The following is a 20511-nucleotide window of genomic DNA, read 5'->3' as shown; positions in this document are numbered from 1 at the left end:
TAATAGTCGTTCTTCTGGGAGACAATTTTTAGTTAATGACTATTGATTCTTCTGTCCTGATATCTGCTAACTAGCTAGCATTACACCTGCCACCCCAACGACAGAGCTGCTTTAGTGCTCAGAATTAAGTCTGAATGATCCTGGTTATTTTTATTAGCTTAATGCTTTTGGGAGAGGAAGTCTACGCAGTCATGCTGTTTGCTGTCTTTCTCCTCCATAACTTTTGTAGTTGCTGGGTAATTTGATCCAAATGTAGCAGAAGTCTCATCATACTTAATACCTACAGGCTTCTGAAAAACACTGGCTTGACAGAGGGGAGATTCTAAAAATGTCCTCTCTGAATGTAGTCTTGGTTACCAGATGCCTGAAAATTTCTAAGGGAACAAAATTTCAGGATCATCAACTTCAGTTGTTATGCTGTAGCATTTAGAACGTGCAGCTCATTGCACTTCTTTCTAACACAGGCACAACAGTTACCACTTTTACTGGGTCAGTGATAAACTTACGCCATATCACCCTAAAAGAAGCTTTCTTCTCCATTTATCAAATGGGTTGTTCATAATTGTAAATAGGTATTTTCTCCCTTTCTTACCTTTGACTTCAGTTTTCTTGTAACCTGGATTTCCAGAATTGGTTCTCATTACTGAGATTAGAAGGGTTTCAAAATTTCTTCTTCTTCCTTGTCAGAGACTGAAATACCTAATTTCTGTTCTCGTTATTACTGCCTGTCTTCTGTTCTCTCCCTTTGCTTTCTAATGCTTTACACAGTTTCCTGTGTATAGCATTAGAACCTATGCATGCTCCTCAGCATAGTGCCTTGACCATCTTCCAAGGATCTGTCAGGCAACAAGTATTATCTGTTAATTGGGCTAAGCTGAGACCTCTTCCCTTGGAGAAAGGTGCTTTTCTTTTTTTAAATTGTTAAAACAGATGGCATATTCTGTACATGCCCAAATTTTGGGGGAAACAAACAAACAAAAAATAATAAATAATCAAAGATTCATTTGCAAAGTAACCCTTCTTCATTGTGCTAATGACAGGAGAAATGTGGAATAGTAATGCATGTTCTATCCTCGTGGAAAGTGAATACTCAGTGTTCCAGTAACATTGAGTGTTTCACTGTTTAATATTTTCTTAAGTACTTAGATAACTTGTATAGTAAAAGATAATACAGATCTCATTGGTAAACTGGTGGAAATGACAACAGTTGCTGTCTCCAGGGATGTTCTTATTTTGTAACCGAAGCTCTTTTTCTTCCCTATTCTAGGTATTGTACTTCAGTAACAAACTTCCTTGTAATGGGAGGATTTATGCTCCTTGCAAAGCCAGCAATGTAAGCAAACCTTTACCATTTTCTGGAGTTTTTGGTCAACTAGTAAAGAACTGTGCTTTAAAGAATTGTGTGTGTATGTGTGTAGTAATGAGCATGCAGAGACTTGGTCTCAGCTTACTCTAGAACACTAATTCCTTTTCCATAAGGTGAAGAAAAAGTTACTTCTTCTCAACTGTGATAAAAGTTTAGGTTAAAATGCTGCTGAATGAGCAGTTACTTTATCTTGAAGGTGGAGAAAGGAGGAAAAAAGCTTAAATTATTGTAAATTCCTTGAAAGAAACGTAAATAGATTTCAGATAATGATTTTTTTGAAAACTTAGTCTGGAGGTTGTTTTCATCATCTATTCAGTGTTTATTAGTATTTTATTCTTTCAAATGTTGCTGTCAAGAAAATACAGAACAGCAAACTTTTCTGTAAGAATTAGTAAGAGTAGATAATGTGAATTCACTTTCATTTGAATTCTTTAAGTTTATGGAAGCACTTTAGAATTATGCTAAAATAACATTTCTGCCCATGTATCTTTTCTGCCTCTTCAGGTTGCTTTACTCTATTTCATGCATAGGTGCTCTTAAATGTGAGGAAGGAATTGTGCCTTTAAGGCCTGAGAAAGTATATTTGAAGTTTATAGATCATAAAGTAAAGCTTTTTTTCTTAGTTCAATAGTATTTTTGTCTAGGAAATAAAGTAATGACACTGTGCATCTTTGACTCTAGTGCTGTAAAAAAGTTGTTGCAGTGAGGGTATATTTTTAACTCGTCTGAGGAATTGCCAGCTTTCCTTCCTTCCTAAATTCTGTAATCTGGGAGTAATTGTTACAGCTGTTTATGGAGCACTTTGAATGTAATCTAACTGATGATATTGAAAGTTCTTTGAAACACCAGGGTACCTGATGCAAAGAGTCTTCTGCACCTGAGGACCAGTGCCAAAGACTAAATACAAAATCCCAATGCAGCAAGACATTGAGAATCTTTCTGCATTGGGCAAGATTTTTAGGGTGACTTACAGGAAATCTTAGTTCAAGTATAAGCTTATTTATAATTAGTACTGCAAAGTCCTGGATGCTGAAATTACTTATCCTGAATTCATCACATCAGTTGTCGCTGTCAGGTGTCACAGCTTCTCCTACTGCAGCCAGGGTCTCATTAGGTGAATAACACTTTTTCAGGTTCTGAAACTTCAGGGAGGAGATGTCTTAGAAGTTTTGTCCTGTTACTTGCAAAGGGAAGTCAAGAATATCTTTGCTGATAATGATGAATTTCCCCCCTGCCCCCTCCCTGAGGGATCCTGTCTTAAGTCAATGGTTAGCAATGTCAGCCTGTCTTTTATGGATATTCTGCAGTATGAATGCATTACAAATAGTCCCAGCTTTAAAAAAAGTGCTAGCTTCAACAGAAGTCTCCATTGTTGGCAGGTTTTTGAGCATGTCCTCTGAAAGAGTAGATGAGCTATACTCAGTGTTATGAATCTTGTTATTTGACACTTTTCTACAGAGACCTCCATGTGAGGATCTTGAAGCACTTTAAAAATGCAAGCCATCCAGACGGTTAACTTTAAAATTAAGAAATATGGTCTTCTCTCGAAAGAAGAGAAGACCTTTATTCCTAAGGCTTGTTGAACAGGAGAGTTCTTAAATATCAGTAGCAGACCTAGACAAGGTATGTTATTTTGATGTGTGAAATGGCCTTTTGCTAATCATGTAGAATTCTTAGTGACCCTGCTGTGCAATTCTCTGATCTGTTTCACTGTCTGTGGGGCCTGCTTTCTCAGCCTCACCTGATTCTTGCAGCTTGTGGTTTAAATGCTTCCCAGCTGGATGTGTTTTAATGCAGATGTGTCATATGTGCTAGCACATGTGTGCACACAGATATGGTGAAGGAGAGGGAAAAGTAGGTTTGTTTTCCTTTTATTGAAGAAATCCTGGTTTTGTGTGCTAATGCATTGTCTTCAGAATCATTTCCCTCTTCTTCTCTGAACTAGATTAGTTCTCCCTCTTGGAAATCAGACTGAGGATTGAACAGATTTCCTGCCTTTCTTTGAGGTAGGATGTAATTTTTCTAGTTAGGGGAAAAACTGGTCAGTTGCCTTGAACAGCAGGGGTGGGGAAGAATTTATTTGGATATACTTAGGGAAGTGCACTGGAGAAAAGCTAAAATTCTTTCAGGCCTTTTTGTATGAATCACCAGTCTAAGAAATTTACTACTCTAACAGTAATGGGGAAGTCATTCCACCTGTTAGCTTTTTTACTAATCAAGTGTTAAAGGGGAAAAAGGCAGTTAGTTACTCTCCAAGTGGGGTAACTTGGTCAACTTTTTCTTCAACCAGTTTAATGATTGAGCATGTGAGACTAGAAGTAAAAAAAGTCCTGTGTTGCAGTTGTAAGAGCTACATGTCTATATTACTGTACTTCCTTAAACTAAATTGGGAATAGATTAATAAGCAGCATGCAATTGTCTTTATAATTTTTATTGGCTTATGGTAATCCAAAAAGGGGCATTTGGAGCTCATTTATGTAAAACATCACTGATGTCTTGCTGTCTTTCTTCTTCTTTCCTCCCTCTGTTCCCCAATGGTCCCATCATTTAGAGACTTCTTGAGTAAAAACCAGGAGCTGTTACAGAAACTGTCTGAGAAGAATGAGGAAAATCTCCAGCTAGTGGAAGTTCTGAATGCTCTGTTTTTCATGCCATTTGGACGACTTCATAATTACGCTAGAACTTTGTTAAAGCTTGCCACGTGTTTTGAAGTGGTAAGCTGGCTTTGTTATCTGTATCTGAATAAATATACACATAAAACTTATGGCTCGGAAGTAACTGCATGAAGCAAATGCCAGGTAATTAGAAATAGCTTAGTCCTCAGAGAAGCTACCTCTGAATTGTGTTTGCTGCAGGGAAGATCATGCAAGTTTATTTGTGCAATCTTGCACCACACCTGCACAGATCACATGACAGGTAGAAACTTGTTACCCTGCCAGAACTTGTTTGTGTGTCTGAGTACTTAATTGCAAATATATTATTCTGATGTTTGCCTGTTGCTTTTCAGTTCCATTTGGCATCACTACTGTAGCTCTCATTGGCTGTAATACCACCCATTTGGATGTATATAATTGCATTCTTTTGAAATGGAAGATGACTAAGCAGGAACCATAACTGCTTGTACGTTTATTCCTATATAGTTATTTAAAGTATTACCCCTGCAATTATTAGCACTACTTCTGCTAGAGCTTGTTAAGCTGCAAGAAGGTAGATCATATAATTGTATATTAATCATTCTCCTCTCAACGTTTGTGGAACTTCTGTGATTTTAAAAACTCCCAGCCCACCAACAGAACATGTGACCAAGAAAATAAATTGGCCTCCACTGTTACTTTTATTAACCAGACCAACCGCCATGCATTTGGTGCCGATTTAATAAAATGAGCAGTTGCATTGCAGCTTGGTTAGTTTTGTTGGTACAGGTGTTCAGAAACACTCTCAGGTCTGTCTTACCTTGCGCCCTATAGGCATCTCCAGAATACCAGAAGCTACAGGATTCTAGTTCTTGTTATGAGAGCCTTGCTGTCCATCTTAGCAGAAAAAGGAAAGAAGCAGAATACACACTTGGCTTCTGGAAGACCTTTCCTGGGAAAATGACGGTATAATGACAATTGTCAGTCCATTAGCAGCTTGAATCTCTTGCTGTTAGCATTACACTCCATGTCTATTACTGATGGTACTGTCCCAGTTGCACTTCTCAATTTTCTAATCTGTGTTCCTGTACCACTTTTTAACTTTAGAAAGGTTGGGCCTTTACTATGAAAGGCAAGTAGCACTGACCTTAATTTTGGTTTTAACCCTACCTGTAGGATTCCTTGCGGAAGCCAGACCGTCGTTTAATCTGTGAAAGCAGCAATCGGGGGTTGTCACTACAGCATGCTGGAAGATTCTCTGTAAACTGGTTCATCCTCTTTAATGATGCTCTAGTACATGCTCAGGTAAGCCAGCTTGTGTCCAGGAACAAAACCTTTTCTCTGCCTCAAACAACATGACCTATTTTTCATATAGCGAAGATAAGTTTTTGCACTATTCACTGCAATGTTGCTTGAACACTTAAAAGTGATATTTTTTCATGTTTACATAATTTCAAATTTATTTGTAATTTTTTTTGTTTAATGTTTGACTGCTGTTGCCCGGTGATTGGTTTGGTTTCTGTTGGCTGTTTCTCAGAACAAGGTGCATGTAAGGAGCCTGTAATGCTCAGTTTTCCGTAGTCCTCAAAGAAAGGAAAAAAACTGTTCAGAAAAAGCATAGGGCAGGGGTAATGGATAAGTACCTGGTGAAGTTTCCCTTTTTCTTCTCCTTGCCTACAGTTCTCAACACACCATATTTTTCCCTTGTCCACACTGTGGGTAGAAGCTCTTTCAGAAGAAGCTGGTAATGTGTGAGTATTCTTGCTTATGATGCTGAAATAGGTATCTTGGGAGAGAGGATGAGCATTTTGTAACCAACTGTTGTAAACTAGGAGTGGAATTGGCTGGATGCAATCGTGTCTACCTCTCTTGTTTCAGAAAACTTACTGTATTTTTATGTCTTAAAGTATAAACATCAGAAAGAATAAGGTAGTCAGGAGGGAAGTGAGTAGTCTTTCCTGCTGCTTTTTTTGACTGCCAACTTTAATATTAAGTGAATGCTAGCTGGGGTGGTAGAGGGAAGATACAATATTCATGCTCTAAGAAACCTTGCCTTTTTCAGTATGAAATTTCACTAGATTCAAATACTTCCCCTTCCCCCGCGCCCCCCCCCCCCCCTCCCCCCCCCGTAGGAATGGATTGAAGATTACAACACCAGAAGAGCAGCTTGTTCTTATTTCTTCAACACCACAGGAAAAGGTAGGCATATCTACAAATTTTGCATGGCTTCAGTAATATGAATGAGTTTTTCTCCCCTACTGTGAAACCAAATAGGGAGAAGTATCACCTAAGTATTCACCAAGAATGAAGTCTTCCTACAACTTGGTATGCAGGTTGACTATACACTGTGCTTGAGTGTAGCAGTGCTCCATTTTACAACACTCTACTGAGGAGTGCGATGGAGATTATTGTAGTTGCTGCGGAGGCGAGATTCAAGGCAAAGACAGATGTTAGCTAAATTCTGTGATGAAACACTTTCTGTTTCAGACCAAGTGGCTGAGGGCAATCAGCCAAGCAGTGGATCAGGCCCTTAGAGGGACTTCTGACTTAGTTCTCTATGGAGCTGGTGCGAATGTGCCACGACAGGAACCTCCAATTTCTCGCAGTGCCAAATACACCTTCTATAAGGACCCTCGATTTAAGGATGCTGTTTATGATGGGAGATGGCTTTCGGGAAAACCCCATGGCAGGTAAAAGTGTTTGAACATAACAGTTGAAAACAAAATGAGGTGGTTGCTGTATCAATAAGTAGGCTTACTCACAGAAGTTATTTGGGAAGTGTGAAGTGAAATTATTATCTTATACACATGTATGGCTTTGTATTTTTTCCAGAGGGATTCTAAAGTGGGCAGATGGAAGAATGTATTCTGGGACTTTCCGGACTGGACTGGAGGATGGGTAAGATCCTCTCACTACTTGTGGAGCCAGAGGGCAAGAAATACCTTTTGCTGTAGAAGATAATAACAAAAACCTTGAAAGGGTTTTCAGTGAATCTTACTGACTCAGCGTTATGTATGTTAACAAGATACATCTATATATTGATATATAGATAATTTCTCATTTATCCAGCGGTGTGCTGGCTCTCTTCACAACACCTAGATATCCTAGACTCTGCAACTGCATGATGAAAAATTTGCTCTTTCAGAAAAGCTGAAACTAATTAGGGTAATCAGCTGTAGGATGGAGGAAGGAAATGGTAAAATGGTGGAGGAGAAAGAATGGGTAGGTGGGTCTAAAGTTCTAAGCAGAGGAAGCCAACTGAAAAGTCTGTGGTCAACTTTCTGCTGTATAGGCAACTATTAACTTTTTGTATTGCAATATTCTTTCAAAAGTTCTGGTATCGTTTTTCTATCCTTCGAGAAAATGCAATGCCTTTCATACAATGCAGTGATGCATTTTCTCTAATGTTTTCCTTGCTGTATTTCTGGTAGAGCAAGGGTTTAGCAATTCAGGAAGGAGACAACAAAATCTTGAATGAAGACTTCAGGGTTTGGGTGATGAAAACAGAACTAATGAGAGTATGTGATCCTGATGATTAAGATAACTAGTACAGAGGAGTTTGAAAATAGGATGAATGGAAGTTCTGGACATTACCAACTTATATGGTGAAACAAATAAGACCTCTTGAAAGTAATTTAATAATTTATTACACAGCTTTGAATTAATCTATGGATTTCATTGCTAAGAATCTGCCTAGGGCACTACTGAGGCTAAGATGTTAACTTCTTTCCAAAGGCATTTTTATATGAATCTTGTGAGCAGACATGTTTGTACTGGGCAGGATAAAAATATATGAGAAGTCCTATTGGCTTCCAGATGTATTTTCAAAGTATTGAGTTGGAGGGGAAATTGAAGTGTGGTCTGGCTGCAGACAGCTTTTTAAAGTGCACCTTGGCTATTGGTATAATGTCAAACTATAAAACCAGACTAGAGCTTTGGTCATTTGTAACTAACCCTGGTGATTTTAGGGTTGTTGGAGATGGAAATATTGCAAACCAATCCCCACAAGAAATAAATGGATTGGTATTTAGCTGTAACTGCTAGGACTATCAAATGCATGTATTTGCATTTCAGTATGTGTGCTACAGTCTCAACGCTTAACAATAGTAATGTCTGGTTGGGGTACACATGCTCTCTGGAGAACCTTCATAACTGGATTTTAATCTCAGAATATTAAAATCAGTAAATAAAAGTTGTGTGTCTCATTCTTTTCAGGCATACTGAAATTGTGAACAATTCTGTACCACTGTTTGAGCATAATTGGAAGCAAGCATCTTTTTAAAAAAATATTCTCTGTAGAGATATATGTTTTCATCTTTCCCTGGAATAAAGGTGTGCTTGAATTATTAAGTCCTGACAACACAGGTAGAAGCAGTGTTAGGATGTGAGGAGACTTGTGGCCTTTAGAAAGTTGAGAAAAATACTGTAGTGTGGTAGAGAGGGGAATACTTACAACATGCCACAATCAAACAAGAGAAAAGCACTATGGACTAAATTGACCTAGTGATGTTGGAATTCCTGCTTTCTCTTTAAAAATTCCTGCTTTCTCTTTAAAAAAATAATCTGTAAGTGCTGTAGTTGAAAGAGGTGTTCTGAAAATGATATAGAGCATTCTGATTTTAGAATGGGTCTGTGATATATATCTGCTCCTGTTTTTAATGAAATGCGTTAGTATTATAGCTGCTTGTGTTCCATTTCCATGCATTGATAGGTATGGTGAATACAGAGTGCCAAACAAAGCATTGAATAAGGATGACCATTATGTCGGGTACTGGAAGGAAGGCAAAATGTGTGGGCACGGAGTTTACAGGTAACGTAGCGTTTGTGTTGCTGTCATTGCAGGAGAGCAGGGCTGATGCTCAGGCACGCTGCTTAGCAAGCCTCTGTGTGTCACCCTCTTGTTACATTTCAGACTTGTGGTTATAGTTGGCTTGCCTTATTTTCTGCTTTGCTTTTGGTAGATGGCTCACGATGCATACTTGTAGTGTTCTGTTATTAATGTCTGTTCTAATGTTGCTACCACCTTTCAAATAATAGAGGATTCTTTCTTCTGAGAAATAAATATAACCTCTAATGGCCTTGCTTGTTGGGGAGAGAGTGGCTTTGAAACAACAAAGCATCAGAAGGCTTGTATTAAAGGCTCGCTTTTATCCCAAATATACTTTTACTATAGTTCCTGCTTGATGTGGCTGTAATGTAATTCCTAGAAGGAAAAAGAGAGGGTTAATCTGTTCGGCGGGGGGTTGGAGGGGGACGGGGAATGAGACAAAAAAAAACCCCAAAAGCCAAAAACCACCCAACAAAAAAACCCAACCAAACAAACAATCAAAGAACCCAAATCAACTGAAAAAAACCCAAACCCACAACAGGAAAGTAGACTATAGGAATCTTACTCTCTCTTTCATTACAGCTATGCTACTGGTGAGGTGTATGAAGGGTGTTTTCAGGATAACATGCGTCATGGGCATGGTCTGCTACGCAGTGGGAAGCTGACCTCTTCCTCTCCCAGTATGTTCATTGGACAGTGGACAATGGATAAGAAGAGCGGTTATGGAGTTTTTGATGATATCACAAGGTAGTGCTTCAGTTCCATGAATCCTTAAAACACTGGTATGATATGCAAATGCAAAAAGACTAGGAAAGGATTTGATCTGTTAGAAGCAGTAGTAGTGCATGTCTTTTTTTTTTTTTTTTCTTTTTTCTTCTTTATAGTAGGCTTTTTGGGATGATGGGTCTAAAGAATTGGGTCTAGAGACTGCTTTTTGGTGCTGCTTCTGGAGTAAATGGGGGGGGGGGGGGGGGGTTGATTTGCTTTGGGGTTTTTTGCCTTGCTTTCCTATCATGCTCCTGCCTGAAAACTAGCACTGAATATGGTATCTTGTTGAGGTATCTTGTTGTGCAAGTGCTGAAAGTTTTATGAATGTCATGTGAGGAGTATTCTTTCATCTCAGGCCTGCAAGGCTGGATTGTTCAGTGATCAGATGGGTATACAGGACTAGGTAAATTTCAGCTTGTGCTCAGGTTTTCCATTAACTTACTCTGTCAATGCAGCAGAGGGAAGATGCTTTCTCTCAGGGCAGATTAGTGAAATGATGGTCTCAGAAGCAAAACTGCACTAAATATGTGTGCTAAATGAATACTCTCTGAGCACACACAGATCAATATAGTTTGGTTTTTTCAGTCACCAATTTAATGCTGTTTTTTCCTGAAAAGAGAGGTTTTGTTGAGAGCCCAAGAAAACTGGTTTTGGTTTAACTGAAAGCCCGCTTAAAAAGCAGAGTAGTAAAAAGTCTGGAGGTGAAGAGGGTGTGGGGGGAGTGTGTATGTGGATATTTTCCTGAAACAGAGCTATTGTAGCGTGTCTAGGTTATTTCCTCATGTCAGTTTTGCATCTTGTCTTTCTCAGTGGTGGTTGTTCTTAAACACTAGTGTCAAGATGTCTCCACATGCTTTATTTAGTCATTTATTTACCTAGGACAAACTATTGAGATGGCAGCTTTCCTCACAGATGGTCTTATCTCCAGAATTTGTAAATGCAGTGGTAGTTCATGGTGGGGGAGGAGTGTGGCATTTCTTTCTATTCCAGTTACTCAAATATGAGTGAGCTGCCCTCATGGTAGTTTTCCTTCTGGTCTCAGGGAAGGATATGTGCATGTGTTTGTGACCTAAGGATTCGTTTTCTTCACTTCTTATTCTTCAGCCCAGACAAATACGGAATAGCTGCAGACACTCTTTATAACTTGCTGTCATTACTGCAAACCAGTCATTTGAGCAAGGGGGACTTCTACTCTATTATGTTTCCATCCTGGTAACTGAGCATGCTGCACCTGTCTCTTCAAGAAGCCTTCACCCAGCAGAGACCCCTGTAGCTGGCATGATGAATCAGACCAGCATCCTGCTAGGTTATGGGTCCAATCAGCTGGAAGATACCCCTGAATTTAGATTAATGACTGGGCTTGCACTCTTTACTATGACCATAATTTTTCCTGGGTACCAGAAGGAAAATGTTCTGTAATAAGCAGGCTTCTATTAAATCAATCACTATTTTCCCTCTAAAAGCAAACATAAGTCCTTGACAAGTTAAATTTTTTTTTTATTACTTGTATGGTGAAAACATGTTCTTTTTCAGAACAACTGGAAAAATAGATTGTTTCAAAATACTTGGGACTTGCACTTAGTTTCAAACACTCTAGCCTGACCTCTGTGGATTTACACACATAAAGTATTTTAAATAACAGTCTGAAGGAGGCTGATGTTTACTTGTGAGCAATTTTTAATTGTCTAATGATTTTTTTTATGGCATGACCTTTGTTAGGCTGTTATCCAGAAACTTTCTACAATGTGAACCATTTCCTTACAGTTTTTGCACTCTAATATTTTCAAAATGTCATGTATGACTTTGTAGGTCTCCCTCCTATCCCCTAATAGAACAGCTTGGTTTCTTTCATTTATTACCCTCCCAATTTGGGTCATCTGAGCTTAGGTAAAGAAATCAAAAGCTTTAGCAAAAAACCTGCCCATATAAATAAACTTGCATCTTTTCTAAATAACTGTTAAATACATTGGGTAAATGCCTGATGAAGCCAAAGATTGCCTTTCACGTGCAACTTAAGTCTTAGATGTTAGCCGATCTGGATCAGCTAACAAGTTTCCCTGTTTCTTATGTGCTGTACTCAGGTTCCTTTGGGTAGGAATTGGGCTTAATGGGGCCTCAGAATTGTTTCAGATTATCAGGAACAGTTTGCTTGGATGTGGGCAATTTGCAATGTGAATTGTGAAACAAGTTCATTATGGTAGATTTCTATCAAAAAGAGTCTTTATTTCCATGAAGCTAGTGAAACTAGATTGACAGACCTGAAGCAAGTGCTGTATGACTCTCTTCTAGTGGTTTCTGTAACGGTCAAATATCGCAGTAAAGCCAAAGAAAGGATATAAGTGTACTACTTAGACTGTATTCTCCCTACTCATTTTTCTTCAGAGGAGAAAAGTATATGGGAATGTGGCAAGATGATCTTTGCCAAGGCAATGGTGTGGTGGTTACTCAGTTTGGACTGTATTATGAAGGAGCCTTCAGCACCAACAAAATGATGGTGAGTTGAACACTGGACTCTGTGCTGTAGTGACTTTTCCTCTAAGTGTGGTAGCTTTCTGGGGTGGGTAAGTGTATGTTAGGCTGTGTAAACCTTCTGTTCTTCTAACCTTCCATTGTCCTGGCTTTTAAACTGTCTTTATAATCCCTGCTCTGTTTTACCTAGGACTACTTCAGAAACTGCTTTTAAAAAAATAATTTGCTAAGAATTAGGAACAGGTTTTTCAGTTTATCTTAGATCTGTGGTTTGGCCTTCTGTTGTAATTACTACTTTGTGTTCTTTATGATTCTCTTTATAGGGGACTGGAATCCTGCTTTCTGAGGATGATACAGTCTATGAGGGGGAATTTTCAGATAACTGGACTCTGAGTGGAAAGGTTGGTATTAACAATTGTCACTTGTAAACTGTTACCATCTAAATAAAAAGTCTCTTTCCTTGTCAGTTAAATTTTTTATTATCTTCTCTCAAGGGAACGCTGACCTTGCCAAATGGAGATTATATTGAAGGTCTCTTCAGTGGAGAATGGGGATCTGGGATAAAAATCACAGGAACCTACTTCAAACCTAGCTTGTATGAGAATGAGAAGGACAAACCTAAAGCATTGTGAGTGTTGACTAAGGAATAATTTCTCATATAGTTCAGTAGTACTTCAGAACATAACTATTGTCTTTTTTCAAAGGCCAGTTAAAAATATTTTTACAAAGAAACAGTGAGATTTTGAAAATGTTTTTCCCTTTTCATTCCTTTTCCCTCCTGCTTAGGAAATAAAATAAGATAAAAAATCTTTTTTACAGCTGTTCTTGCTTTAATTACTACTTGATACCCAAGTAACAGTATGAAATTACAGGATAGCTGACATACTCCTACTGTCCTGTAGCAGTGTCAAACTTTTTTTTTATTTAGATCTGAACTGACTGTTAGAATCTGAGTTCCCAGCTGCTGCTGACTTTTGAGGTACTGAGAAAGGACTAAGTTACATTTGAGTCATTAAGTCAATCACAGACCTCTCTGCCTTCTGCCAATTATTCTGTTGGTAAATTAATTCATTTAGTATGTCATTTAATAATGCCAGTGAGGATGCATTTGGACAGAATTAGCCAGTTACTACACCTCTTCCAAACAATGCATAAAAAAAAGTAGAAAAATCTGCTGAATTGCAAAAGAGAGCATTTTAACAACCTGGCAAAGATAATTTTGAAAAGTATCCCTATAGCCCTATTTATAGCAGATGCATTAGGTCAATTTGCTTAATTATCTCTGGGGGGAAAAAAGCCACATTCTTTTTATTTAAGTCCTAACAGATATCTTTGAGTAGAAGAAATTTAAGTAAATTTAAAGAGTTGTTGGTGAAATTTCAGTATTTGGTAGCACTATATACTGATTTACTGAATCCTGTACAACAATTACTACTATTGTATCTTTGAAGCATACTCTCAAATTTCAGATTAAAATGAGAAACACAACTTTAATGGTTTTTTATATAGATTACTTCTCAGTGTGCTTCCTGAAGCCTTCACTGGTAATTTCTTTTGACAGTGCTGACACCTACAACAGGATGCAAAGTTAAGCAGGCCTCCCTGCTGAACTGAACACTTGCAACCTTAGCAGCTGTCTGCTTTTTACCCCAGTAGGGAGTCTATGAATAAATGTATGTACATATTTGTGAAGATTGCTCGTGAAATAAGGGTTTCATCTACCCTTTTCAGGCTCTCTTGGAGTTGAAAATCTTCTGGTATAATTTGTGAAAAGGCTTAGAGCTTGCTTTTTTTGCTTTGTGAAGCTGGAAGCATGGGACATACCAGTGTTGCTAGTTCTCATCTCAAACATGGTGGAAAAAATATTAATGAAAGGTCTGACAATTTCTGACACTTGATTTAAATCAAGATAGATCTGTTAACCCTGACAGCATTTATTTGCTTTACGAAAGCTTTTCAAAGCCCAAAATTTCATTATATGCCTGAGATATCTATACCTATATATAAAGTAGGGAGAACAACAGTTCTTGGTTTTCTTTTGGCTATAGAGGATCCCTGAGCTTTGGCTGTCAGTGAAAAGATGCCTGAGCTTGTTTTACTCTCTACCAGCACATCACTAACATGTCATGCAACATCATATGTAGATACTACTTTAGGGGCAGGAGCCATATGCCTATCCTTGGTATTTATCTGCGTAGCTATGCTACTTGTACGTTCCAGGATAGTGAGATATTTGGGACATATGTGTACTATTTCCTTGCTAAGGTGAATGTGTCCTGAGACTTCTGAACAAATACCAGTGGTGAAGATAAGCCTAGTCAAGTGCAGTATGTCCTGTTTTCTTGGAAATCAAACCAGTCCTTTTTTGTTTAAACAAACTGTTTCCTGCAATACTGCAAGAAAGATTAAGACTGACTTGCCTAATGTAATAAGGTTCATAGTTGTTCTCACACATAGGTATTAAAACTGTTTTAATCTTGTAACATTATAATATGTTACATGGATTAATGTATGTTAGTTAGCAAGGAAAAAAGATTTAAGGATAACTTCTTGTAAGTTAAAAGATGTTGAAATTCAACACATTAATTAAATAGTAGGTTCTAGGTTTATTCTTAGTGATAGACTCAGTTCACAGTGGAGACCATTATGTATATCAGCTTTTGGTAAAATAGTATGAAATGCTAGATTGACATTAGCCATAGGTGGTTTTCATAGCTGAATGTGTTGTTTCATGACTGTTTGATTTTAACAGACTAACTGGTCATTTTACTAGGCGGAAACTTGGGATCCTGGCAGTGCCTCCGGATGAGAAATGGAAGGCAGTGTTTGAAGAATGCTGGAACCAGCTTGGTTGTGAGAGCCCAGGCCAGGGGGACAGATGGAAGGCTTGGGACAACATTGCGGTGGCCCTGACCACCAACCGACGGCAACATAAAGACAGGTTGGTTCCCAGAGAATGTAGTCAGCAAGACAAAAAGTATTGAGAAAGAAACTGCAATCACATTCTACTCTAGACTAGAAACTCCGACTGTGAAAGTTCAGTTAAAACACCACCAACAAATCCTAAACAAAATCAGAACTCTCAATACTCTGCACTATAAACCCTTTCAGGGACTTACTGATGTTTAGAATTAGTTCAGTTGTTAGCTTCAGGGTTTTTTTCCTACTGCATGTGTCTTGTAAATAATCTGTACAATGTCTTTGTCCTTTTTATAACTGCAGCCCAGAATTACTGAGCCGCTCACATACTCAGACACTGGAAAGTTTGGAGTTCATTCCACAACATATTGGTGCCTTCACCCTGGAAAAATATGAAAATATAAAAAAATATTTGATAAAGGTATTGTGACTCTCAAATGCTCATATAGCTTGTTGGTAAGGTATGACGTCAAGCTTACTTGTAGTAGCTTTCCTTAATTCCTTCCATATTTGCATTCTTCTAATCCATGTGTATTCATTCATGTTTGCTCATAACTTCCTAGTTTAGTGAATTAAAATCCACAACTAAGACTAAAATCATTGTATACCTAATGGATACTGCCTTAAAGTCAGCTTCTGCTCAGTTACTGTTTTAATTCTTACACATTGGATCCCAGCAAAGCATCTTGAAATACTTGCTAATTATGGTATATTAATTGTAATATCAGTGGACAGATGACTAGTCCAAGTAGTAGCACATGTTCTTGTATTACCTTGACTCCTCTATGAGCTGTATTCAGCTAATACATAAATTTCATAATCCAAATGGTAATTTGTTAAATATAGCTTACTTTTTTTATGTACTTGGTTTTTTGGTTTTTTTTGTTTGTTGTTTTCAAAGCCTGTTGTTGGACCTCTAATCCATCTCTCTTGAATTCCTTTTTTTTTTTTTTTTTTTCTTTCATTTGTCTTGCATTGACCTATCTGCCTGGCCAATTAATATCTTTCACCTCAGGCTTGTGATACTCCTCTCCATCCATTGGGCAAGCTGGTGGAAACACTAGTAGCTGTCTACAGAATGACCTATGTTGGAGTAGGAGCAAATAGACGATTACTGCAGGAGGCTGTAAGAGAGATTAAGTCCTACCTCAAACGCATCTTCCAATTGGTGAGGTAATGAGACTCTAATTTTCAAGTCAAACTACTGCTTAATTAATTAAAGATGTCTCAGGTACTGAAACGTCTAGTGTTTATGCAGTCCAAGTATGCCAGTATCTTTACTTTGTTTTGGGGGTTGCTTTTATTTCCTTAACCTTTTTAAGAAGTCTTGAATATTCTGTCAGAATAGAAAAATTAAAATCTTCACTGCAGTGAATTACATCCTACATCATACTTCAAAATGTGGTTGTAAGAAGCTCGTCTTGAATGTGGGGTTCCAATTTAGTGTCTCTGGATGTCCATGCTATGAAAAAACAGAGTTCAAAGGATATAGAAGAATAGTGAGGACTGGGACTTGCAGTGTATTCCATTAAAGCTGTTACCAACATGGATGAGCAATGTTCCTATGAAGTGTTTGCTTAGATTCTTGAGAGAAATTACAGCTTGAATTGGGTCCTGCCAATCTGAAAGCAGAAATACTGCAAATTATTAACTATTAGAAGTCTTGTGTGGAGGGAAGTAAGTGATGGCAAGATAGAAAAGGTATCTTTGGCATTGGAGGGGTTGGCCTTCCTAAGTTTTCTTCCAGGTAGATGGTACTGTACATCTGTTGGCTATGCTGTCTTAGTCCACCATGTATTATTTCAGCTTACTTTTCTTTTTTCTCTAGTCTGCTCTTTAATGCTGTGATTTGTGGAAACTTCTTGAAATGAAATAAGATGTTGTGTCTATTGCCGTTTAGGTTCTTGTTTCCTGATCTTCCGGAAGAGGGCAGCACAATTCCGCTTCTGCCAACAGAGACAAAAGGAAGGCGATCATTTTGCAGTGGGAAATCTGACTCCAGATCAGAATCTCCTGAGCCGGGGTACATAAAGGAAAAAAAAAAAAAAAAACAACAAACCAACAAAAAAAACAACTAATGAAGGCTTCATTTTATTTCTCTTCGCAGTTTTCTCTTGGGTGGGGGAAGAAAGATATGCATGTTTAATTTATGTATATAAGCAGATTTTTTTTTTTTCCTTTGGGTCTGATGATAGATTCTGATAGGCAAAATTCCATGTAATCATTGTAATAATAAGCATTTCACCCTTGTTCCATGCAATGGGTCTTTACTTAAGCCGAAACTTGCTTTTGTCTGTTGTGGGTAAACAAGTTCAGGCTTGGGCCTGGGCTTCAGAAAACTATTTGGGATATGAGCACTGGGAGTAATTCAGGTCCAGTGCACACATACTGCATCACAAATAGCCAGTCACGTGGAGCTCACTCTTGTGTCCATCGTTGTCCTGTCCACAGCAGCCTCAGGCATGGTCAAAACGAGGAAGAGGGATCAGTAGAGATAGGCTCCAGCAACCTGTGCAGACAGTATTAGTGGGCACCTTCAGCTTCCCCTGTTAGGATTACAGCTTGAGGCCAAGCAACTGCTGACTTTATGAAGCCTGTAGTGTGAGTGTGTGGAGCTAGGTCAGGTAATTTAATGGGGTTTAGTCTATTTTCTAGCTTGTGCTTTGAAGGTGAAGTTCAGCTGTCAGCAGAGGGGCTCAGATTGGGGGCTAAATGATTAGCATGATACAGATAAAACTCAAACTGTAATATAGTACAGTATTCAGCTTTTACATTATACAAGGAAGAAAGCCAATGTTCTGTTTAAAACACATAAACTACAAAAAACCTGCACCACAACCACTCTCCTCCTGCCCCAAACCCACCTGTATGTGGACTATAAAGGAAAATTACTCCTAAGTGTTTCTTCACAGATACTATTTGATGGATTTGTACTTATTTTATTATTCTTATCCCTTATAGAATAGGCTTGTGCTAAATGAGAAATTTGTTCCAATGATTTCTTTTTTTGTTCAATTTTTATAGATAATTAGTTTTTTAAAAATATCTTCCTCTTCAAGCCACCCCCCTATTTTTTTTTTTTTTTTATAATAGCTATGTGGTAACCAGTTTTGGCTTGCTGCTCCCTGTATTACTGCCACGACTCTATCCTCCTCTATTTATGTTGTATGCCTTAGACAACGAGCGCGAGGAAGATATTTATTGGGAATGTGTTTTACGTCTAAACAAACAAACTGATATGGCTCTTCTAAGTTTTCTTGGCGTGCAAGCGTGAGTATACTTCAACAATAAAACAGAACTCAGAAAAAGATTATGGCATGTAATTAGATAAAGCAAATAAACCCTGTTGTCTAAAGTGTTTTCTTTGATTAAAATGCATCTAAACGTATCTTCAAGCTAATTAGTATGGTTAAGAGAGAGGGACTCAAAACTTCCCTCTTCCACAAGGCGGATGGGATGGAAAAAAGATGGGCATTGCTACAAAACCAGAGTGAGGCATTTCAAATTAGGCTATTTTCCAGCCAATTGTGCTAAATGTAGTTGATCCTGTAGAAAGAGCTGTTGTATCTCAGAAGAACATGATGACTTCATTTTCATAAGGTGAAATACCCTTTAAGACTATGGTCTCTCAATAGACTGTTGTGTTTCTTGCAGGAAATTTTGGCCAGGAACTGTATCCATACTTGGAGAGAGTAGAAAGGTATGTTCATTAGGCCTTGACTTACAGTATGATTTGACCAGGCTTTTTGCTTAAGAGTTGCTGTGCTATCTTGTTTCCTTAAGATTTGTCTGCTACTTAAAAGCTACATTAGTGATTTCTTACAATAGCTGTTAGTCCAGCTTTGTCACTTACTGTCTTACTCTGTAATGTATTCTAATTCAGGAAGACATTTGCTTGGTCACCAATTATGAAAGTGTGAGAATAAGAGTCTAGCAAGGAAGTTTTTCAGCTGTTTGATTAAGAGAGTTATACCATTGTATACTTTCTGATTAGGAGAAGAATTGTATAGTTTTTATTCTTAATCATTATCCTGCTGAAAGTGGCTGAACACTCGTCTTAGATGATAATAGTATAGTACTCAATCTCTGTGCTCCAGTAAGAGTGGTTTAATAATCATAACTTTGAACAATATCAATGTTTACACTATACTTTTAAATCATGTCTGCTTATGAATCAGTATACTAATATTGAAATTTTTTGTTTCTTATAGTCATTTAGATACTCTTGCCTTCAGATCACCTCCTCCCTATTTATAACTGTGGCTTTTGCAAAGTCTGTAATAATCAGAAGTATGACTTTTCGTCATAGAAGTTGCAGCACATGGATGAGCTGATAGTCTTTGATAGGGATTGAGTGTTACAAGTTTGTAATAATAACCAAAGCTGCCACTGAACCCCACCCCTGAGGCTATGGGTTCCCAGCAAAAGTCCCCTTTTTTCCCAAGTCATGAAGTTGAAGATTCACCTGAGAAAACATGATGCAAATCTCCACTCAGACTTTAAATGTTACAAAATCCAGAAATAACACGTTTCTTGAGTTCCTTCAGATCTTCTGTAGTTTTAGGTATTGGGCAAAATTCTTACCAGTTGTCTGAAACCTTCACGCTTCTGACTAGGTTTTTTTGGTTATAGCGTAGAGCCCCTCCACTGTTAAGTACTATGTGGCATGTGCCTTCTCTGAATTATGCAGTATATGATGATCTCTGCAGCCATTTACCTTATTTGCTGGGTCACTCCTTCAATTAAACAGGATTTTTTAGCCCAGACATGTTTATCTACTTCTCTCCTCTGAGCAGTTTCCTCATTTCTGTGAATTTGTCTAGGTCTTTTTGCATCCATCCATTCTCTGCCTGCTCCATTCAGAAAGACTTGGGCTCAGTTGCATATTAAGAGCTAACATTTATATTTGGTATTTTCTGTTTGCTCCAAATCTGAGTCTCTGATTATTGACTGCTATGACTTTTCTAAGTTTCAACTGTTCCAGTCTTATGGTTCCCTCATGATTGTTCACCATTAAGATTTAATGATTCTCAGTCTTACCTGACCTGGAAGATATCCAACACCTGATTCTTGTAACATACCAAGAAAATTCAGTACAGGTTTTTATGAATTTTAAATGAAACTCATGCGAATTATATGTAGGCAGATTTCCTGGATGACTTAGCATCCAGGCACCTTTCTCCTTCCTTTGCACTGGAAAACTGAAAAAGTCTTTTATGTCAGTGTGGCATGATACTCTGCTGTTCTTCTGCTGAATAGTGGTGGTGTTAAACCTGCATGATAAATCTTCTCATGATTACACAGGTATCATCAAATACAAAAGATGCCTGCTTTGCCTCTGCAGTTGAATGTTTACAGCAAATCAGGTAATTCTCTGAAATTTGTCTTTTAGTGCTTTACTGTTCCTGCTATAGTAGTATGTAGTTTACTTGACTGTGATCCTTTACTTGTCACCTTTTCTTTGTTCACCTTCATAAGAGAGGTCACCAAGAAGTTTCAGAGTTCCTACTAAAAATGTTAGCGAATTC

At 38.0% G+C, this 20511-nt stretch overlaps 1 protein-coding gene across 7 annotated transcripts in view; it reads left to right on the top strand.

Moving 5' to 3' along the window:
- Nucleotides 1–20511, top strand: part of ALS2 (alsin Rho guanine nucleotide exchange factor ALS2) — a 42938-nt gene that overhangs the window by 18693 nt on the left and 3734 nt on the right. For 6 of the 7 annotated variants that reach the window (XM_049798845.1, XM_049798809.1, XM_049798817.1 and 3 more), the window contains exons 12-31: nucleotides 1268–1333; nucleotides 3918–4080; nucleotides 4834–4965; nucleotides 5176–5304; nucleotides 5680–5750; nucleotides 6132–6198; nucleotides 6487–6689; nucleotides 6832–6897; nucleotides 8711–8809; nucleotides 9410–9574; nucleotides 11978–12089; nucleotides 12388–12465; nucleotides 12559–12692; nucleotides 14817–15005; nucleotides 15287–15404; nucleotides 15999–16156; nucleotides 16884–17006; nucleotides 18077–18253; nucleotides 18638–18683; nucleotides 20288–20349. In XM_049798845.1, the coding sequence (XP_049654802.1) occupies nucleotides 1268–1333; nucleotides 3918–4080; nucleotides 4834–4965; nucleotides 5176–5304; nucleotides 5680–5750; nucleotides 6132–6198; nucleotides 6487–6689; nucleotides 6832–6897; nucleotides 8711–8809; nucleotides 9410–9574; nucleotides 11978–12089; nucleotides 12388–12465; nucleotides 12559–12692; nucleotides 14817–15005; nucleotides 15287–15404; nucleotides 15999–16156; nucleotides 16884–17006; nucleotides 18077–18253; nucleotides 18638–18683; nucleotides 20288–20349 (2358 nt within the window). The remainder of the gene's footprint in view (nucleotides 1–1267; nucleotides 1334–3917; nucleotides 4081–4833; nucleotides 4966–5175; nucleotides 5305–5679; nucleotides 5751–6131; nucleotides 6199–6486; nucleotides 6690–6831; nucleotides 6898–8710; nucleotides 8810–9409; nucleotides 9575–11977; nucleotides 12090–12387; nucleotides 12466–12558; nucleotides 12693–14816; nucleotides 15006–15286; nucleotides 15405–15998; nucleotides 16157–16883; nucleotides 17007–18076; nucleotides 18254–18637; nucleotides 18684–20287; nucleotides 20350–20511) is intronic. The other variant, XM_049798854.1, reaches the window with a different exon arrangement.

The sequence above is a fragment of the Accipiter gentilis genome, chromosome 1, assembly GCF_929443795.1.
Source record: "Accipiter gentilis chromosome 1, bAccGen1.1, whole genome shotgun sequence".
NCBI classification, from domain to species: Eukaryota; Metazoa; Chordata; class Aves; order Accipitriformes; family Accipitridae; genus Astur; species Astur gentilis.
Note: the sequence above shows the minus strand (reverse complement) of the source record. Positions and strands in the feature narration are given on the sequence as shown.